General features: G+C 47.0%; 1 protein-coding gene across 13 annotated transcripts in view; it reads right to left on the bottom strand.

The window, feature by feature from the left end:
* Positions 1-241: 241 nt before the first annotated feature.
* Positions 242-6,000, bottom strand: part of LOC103010732 (cathepsin G-like) — a 29,194-nt gene continuing 23,435 nt past the window's right edge. For 12 of the 13 annotated variants that reach the window (XM_057543183.1, XM_057543185.1, XM_057543187.1 and 9 more), the window contains 6 exons: positions 3,436-3,555; positions 2,841-2,957; positions 1,957-2,101; positions 1,372-1,507; positions 969-1,223; positions 242-521 (listed from right to left, as the gene is read on the bottom strand). In XM_057543183.1, coding sequence (XP_057399166.1) covers positions 360-521; positions 969-1,223; positions 1,372-1,507; positions 1,957-2,101; positions 2,841-2,895 — 753 coding nt within the window. In that variant the 5' untranslated portion in view covers positions 2,896-2,957; positions 3,436-3,555 and the 3' untranslated portion in view covers positions 242-359. Of the gene's footprint in view, positions 522-968; positions 1,224-1,371; positions 1,508-1,956; positions 2,102-2,840; positions 2,958-3,200; positions 3,393-3,435; positions 3,556-6,000 lie in introns of all 13 variants that reach the window. The other variant, XM_057543182.1, reaches the window with a different exon arrangement.

Below are 6,000 nucleotides of genomic sequence, written 5' to 3'. Positions count from 1 at the left end.
GAGTCTCTGGTAGGGTGGCGAATGAGGAACCTTACTCTGGGGAGAGAGAGGTCCTTCCATCACTCCCCAGAGCGGGTGGAGGGGAGATGGAGGAATAGATGGCTTGGAGGAGAGAAGAAGCTCACCCTGACTCCCAGGATGGTGGGGATGGGGATTCACTTGTCCTGGGGAAGAGGCCCCACTTTCCTGGAGGAAATCACACTCAGTCCTGGCACACATTTGCTGTGTACTGAATCATGTTTAATGAACAAATGAGAAATCGGTTATTTCCACTCTAGATGTGGATGTTTATTAAGGCTCTGGGAACCGCCCTGGATCTGGGCTCTGCCCCAGAGAAGGGGAGTCAGTGACAGGGCGTGTCACTCCAGCCCCCACTCTTTGAAGCGTCTCATCGTTCTCCGTATCCAGGGCAGGAAGCTGGAAATCCTGGTGAAGACTGCTGGAGGAGTCCCCATCTTATTTACGTAGGAGACGATGCCCTGGGCCACGTTGTTACACACAAGGGGGCCCCCGGAGTCCCCCTGTGGGCAACCAGAGGAAGGGACACTAAGCCGGGCCTCCATTCTCCAGGCCTCCCCGCTCCAGCGGCCCTAAGGCCCGCCCTCAGAGAAGACAGGGGTGGGTGGGCTCCTTCCACTGCTGGCTGTGTGTGAGATGGGAGGGGGAGGGGGAGCAGAAGTCGAGCTTCTGGATTTTTCCATCACTGGGCTTCAGCCCTGGCTATGGTTATTCTCCAGAACAACCCAGGTCAAGGTACCTTCACCGGCCCCAGGAAAACGCTGCACGTGTATGTCCTGTGTCTGGTGCACCTGCTATTCCCCCAGAGACCGGATTGATGGGGAAAAGTCCCCCACCTCACTCTGGTCTGGGCCCCAGACTGAGGCCATGGGGATGTAGTCTGTCCCCACTTCCCAGTCTGCCCACGTCCCTTTGTCTCGGACAGTGTCGGCAGATGCCCGTGGTCTTACCAGGAAGACGGATTTCCTCTCTCTTGGGTCGCCCACACAAATCTGTGTTTGGTCAGTGTAGAACATGAAGAGTCTACTGCACTCCTCACCCCTCTGCACTCTGATCTGTACATCGTGGAGAGTGTCTGTTCTCCTCTCCAGGCCGACACGGCCCCAGCCGGCCACGGTGCACAGGGTCCCAGGACTCAGCCTGTTCTGGGTCTGAGGCAGAGCCACCGGCCTCACAGCTTCATTACGTCTGACTCTGCTCCTCAGCTGGCAGGAAGCACGCAGGCACTCAGGGACTGTCTATGCCGTGCTCACCCCACGCCCACCACCACCCTGGGAGTCTGTTCGGCTTCCCCCTCCCTGGTCCCCCAAGCTGGGAGGGAGCAGCCCGGGTGAAGGACAAGAGGGTCGGTACCTGCAGTAACATGATGTCATTCTCGTTGTTCTGCGGATTGTACCCGGGGTGGGGGATGGCTCTGAGCACCGATATGCGCTGCTGAGTCCTTTCCGACCTACTGACGTTGTGGGCCCCCAGGATGACACTTATTTGGCTGCAAAGGAAAGGGAGCCCAGAGGTAGGTCTGAGCTGCAGGAACTGCAGTCCCCGATGCAGGTCACGTGACAGCCCAGGGTGGTGAGACCTCAGCCAAGGGAACGTGGGGACAGGAGGGCTCTGGGACTGGGCTCTATGCCCTTGGCCTCCACAGACTTGAGCTGGGGATGGTGGGAAACCCAGGGACCTTATATTTGGCCTCCCCTACAATAAAAAAGGAGCTTGAATTCATATTTTGAGCCCCAATGCGTGCCTTCCATCTCCCCATCTTACTCTTTTTGATCAGGTTCTGCTTTCTCCCCATTTACACTGGCCTGCTCCCTGCCCCCCAAGCCCTACCTGCTCTTTTTTCACCCCTTTATTGCTAGAACCCTGCTTTCAATGGCTCCTCTCAGGAAGTCTTCTGGAACTGCTTTGCTGGTGCCCAGAAGCCCCTTAGTGCCTCACCTTCCCAAACAGTGAGCTGCTGTCATCACAAAGTCTTCTCGCACCAGGAACCCCCCACAAGTTCTCGGACGTGGAGTTGGGATCTGAAGATATGCCATGTAAGGGTGGGAATGGGGCCTGGCCTCTTGGCCTCCGATGATCTGCCCTGGAAGGAAGCATTAGGCACTTATCTCTGCACCGACAGGTGTGTGGGCTTCAGCTTGGTGGCTCCAGAAAGGTTAGAAAATGGCGAGGCAGTAGAGGTGCTGCAGGGGCCGGAGAAGCTAGTGGTTCATGAGAATTGGGTCTGCAGGGCACCAGCCTTGGGGGGAGGCTCCAGGATTCTGCAGGAAACGCTGCTGGCTCCCCATCCCGGCCTCAGCTCCCTCCCACCTCCCCACAAGGCAAGGCCAGCTGCAGCCTCCCATAATGAGGAAGGTTCCTCTGCTGTGGGGACGGCAAATCCGGAGCCCTCTGCGCAGCCTCTCCCTGCAGTTCCGTGGTACTTTCTTCCTCAGGGAGCCTCCCACATCCCTGTGAGTCCAGCTCACGGTCAGCTCATGAATTTAGGGCTCTAAAGATGAGCTGGCGGGCCTGCTATTGCTGTATCTTTATCTCCGAGGCTCTGCCACAGGAGCTGCAGACTGAGTTCAGAGAGCATGTTTATATAGCAAGTAGTACGTGCCAGGACGACTCCAAGAGTTTTATGTACATTAAGTCATTTAACTCTCATATCAACTCTCTGAGGTAGGCCTGATATAATGCCTGTTTTATAGATGATGAAGCTGAGGAACTTTGAACTCATACAAGCTGCCCAATGATACAGGGTTAGGAAGTGCCTGACTGGTCTGGCTCCAGAGTCTATGGGCTGGGGTTGGCCTCTGAGGATGGGGACGGTCACTCACCTGCCCTAGCCCTGGGCGGCAGGAGAAGGACCACCAGGAGCAGGAGTGGCTGCATCTTCCTGGGAAGTCTGCCCAGTCAGTTGCTGCTGGTGCTTCCTCCTGCCAGATTTTGAGCCCCTGAAAGAGGAAGGAAGGGTGCGGGTGGGGGCTTGAGATAGGTTGCTGCTGTGATAGGTTTCATCACCCAAAGCTGCCCAAGAGGCTTGCCCACCAACTGCCAGTGATCTGGGGGAAGATAGTAACCCAAGCCTTCAGCGCAATATCCCGCACAGCTGCTGAGTCAGTGCTGGCCGTGGAAATGGGAACCCAGGGCAACAGGGATGGGGACTGGGTCACTGTGTCCCAGAACCTCAAACCCACCTAATTCAATAATCCCTACAAGCATCAAAGCTGGGAACTGTCTATTTCCTCCTTCCTCTCCCTCAGGGACTGGAGCCTGCATGTCTTCACCCTTTGGTCTTAGCCCCCTGTTGAGACCCTTGCTGCTCCCACTTCTTTCTAGAAGTTGTCATGCAGATTGAGTAGCTCTCTCTCCTGAGTGTGTGGAGGACACTGTCAGGGAAAGAAAAGGGAAGAATGAGGCTCTGCCACTGACCATTACGCTCTCAGGTCACTTGAGCCCCAGCAAACTCTCAGTGAAATCTTGACACTGTGGACGACTTCTGTTTTCCTGCTTCCTACTCAAGGCGAAGGCCTTTATGTTCCAGAAGGTTCTCTGCAGGCAGAAAAGGCCAAGTAACTTGATTTTGTTGCCAGCCATCAGACCCTGGTGGAAAAACATCTCAGATCCTATTCATCCATGGTATAAGAGACCCATCAACCTAATCCCATCTCTGCCCCAGGGGTGATAGCTCCTAAGAAGGAGGTCCCTCACTACTGTGCTCCCTGTAACACATGAAGAAGTGGACCCAGGCATTCATCATTGGGAGAAAGGCACGGCAGAGTCCTGCAGAGTAACACAGGGGGCTGTGAGACGCTCTCAACAATACTTAGAAGATTCTCTGTTGGCACAGAAAGCACTACAATATAGTAAAATTTTTGCAAAAGTATCAGAATTGAAAGCTAATACAATTCTCAGTCTTCTATGGATTATTATAAGCCCACATGAAAATCTTATAAAAGTTAAGGATCCTCTCCCTATATAGAAATATACACAGGTTATAGCTTATTTTCAGAGCTGCCAAGAACTTAATCCTTCCTCTAATGCACGGTTTATGATTGCAACCTCATGAAATTTCTTCATGCATCTGAAAGGTAATATGCAGAAAACGGGAAAAGAAACGAAAATAGTATAACAGCTTTATTAGTGCCTTAGCATCTGGGTAATTTTAATGTATTGTTAATTAAAGATTTTCAACACTTTATTTTATTTTAAAAACTTTAATGTAACTTTTTTAAAAAGTAAAGGATAAAGAGTAGCATGCGAAGAAATGGAAGTCAAATATATATGCTCCCAGTGGTCTGAAGAGAGATGTGGATAGGGGATTTCATTAACAGTGACTAGGATTTCATGCCGATCTTCCCACCAAAAACAACCGAAAGAAACCTGTTTAAAATGGCTAAAAACCTTAAAAGCCTTGAAGAAATGCCAATGTAGGAGTGAATACCAGGCCAAAACTGAAGGAATAACGGGTGTCCAGTTAGACAGTTACTATTGTTCTGTGGAAATTTGCTGAACCCACAAAATTCGAACTTCTGTTTTAATGAGCATATAAAGTGAGAGGTATAGAAATCAAAGAGGGAGGAGATATGGGGATATATGTATATGTATAGCTGATTCACTTTGTTATAAAGCAGAAACTAACACACCATTGTAAAGCAATTATACTCCAATAAAGATGTTAAAAAAATAAAAAATAAATAATTTTTTTTAAATAAAAGAAATTAAAAAGAAATTTTTAAAAAAAACAAACCAAAGACCAAGACCCACACAAGCAGGTCTAGTCAAACCCTCCTCACAATAAGCTGGGAACTGAAAAGTTTACACACTCAAAGTAACAAAGAAGAGTTAATGGGCAAGTGCTTGCATGTAATTTCATGAAAGATGGGAATAGTACTGGACTTTCATGGACTCTCATACTTTGAACTTCAATTAATGTTGTTATGGACTGTTTGCCAAAGTAGCTGGCAAAATCAAATGCCAATGTAGAGGAAATTCACTTAATTCCAGTGTTTGAATTACACCTGAATATTGTTTTTCAAGTACAATGACAAGCATATAGTCAAATCTAAACAGATCAACAAGCAAGCAAAGATATAAGACACCATGACTAATATACAATAGATGATAAGAGAAAAAATACTTTCATTATTGGGATAATACTATTAGTAAAATAAAATATAGATTGCAAAAAAAATTATGCTGAAATAAAAACAAGCTTTAAAAGCACTCCCGTGTTATGTCATAATTCTAGTTATTACTTTAAAACGTATATCTCAGAAATAACTAAATTTCCTTGTCAATTGCATTATGATGAACTTTCATCAAATCTCTAACCGTGGTCATTTTTAAGTGTTTTGTCATTTACAGACAGTTCTGTGTGTACTCTGATGCTTTTGCAAATATGTTCCTATAAAAGGGTTTCATCTTCAAGGAATTCATGGAAAAGACTCTGACAAGTACAGGTTTCTGGTAACTGACTATACTGCTGAACTGAATGAATAAGCATTTTCAGAACTCTAATGGAAAACTGATGAATTCATAAAAGTGCTAACAAAAGATCAAGATGAAAAAAAAAACTAAGTACATGGGACTGAGTGAACTGATGAGGATGATTATAAGTTTTGTGACTTTCTGTTTGAATAAAAAAAAAAATCCCACAAGGACTCAGAGGCAAAAAATATACAAATCAATTTTTACTGCAAAGTAAAGGAGCTGTTACAGTGGAGGATTACTGGACTGAATGTCAATATTATGACATAGTGTGTTTCGTGTTTGGTAATTGCAATCATTGTTGCTTTCGTTGTGGTCATCCATTTACAATGCTTGGTGTCAGTTTATTTATCTCTTGTAAAAATATAATACAGTGTGTGTGTGTGGAAAAAAAAGAAAAAAAAAGCACTCCCGGGAACATTCACCTTAAAAAAATGACATCTGAAAAAGAGCTAAATACAACTTCTAAAATTGAGAAATACGAAAACACCAAAATTAAAGTCACAG

The sequence above is a fragment of the Balaenoptera acutorostrata genome, chromosome 3, assembly GCF_949987535.1.
Source record: "Balaenoptera acutorostrata chromosome 3, mBalAcu1.1, whole genome shotgun sequence".
In the NCBI taxonomy this organism is placed as follows: domain Eukaryota; kingdom Metazoa; phylum Chordata; class Mammalia; order Artiodactyla; family Balaenopteridae; genus Balaenoptera; species Balaenoptera acutorostrata.
Note: the sequence above shows the minus strand (reverse complement) of the source record. Positions and strands in the feature narration are given on the sequence as shown.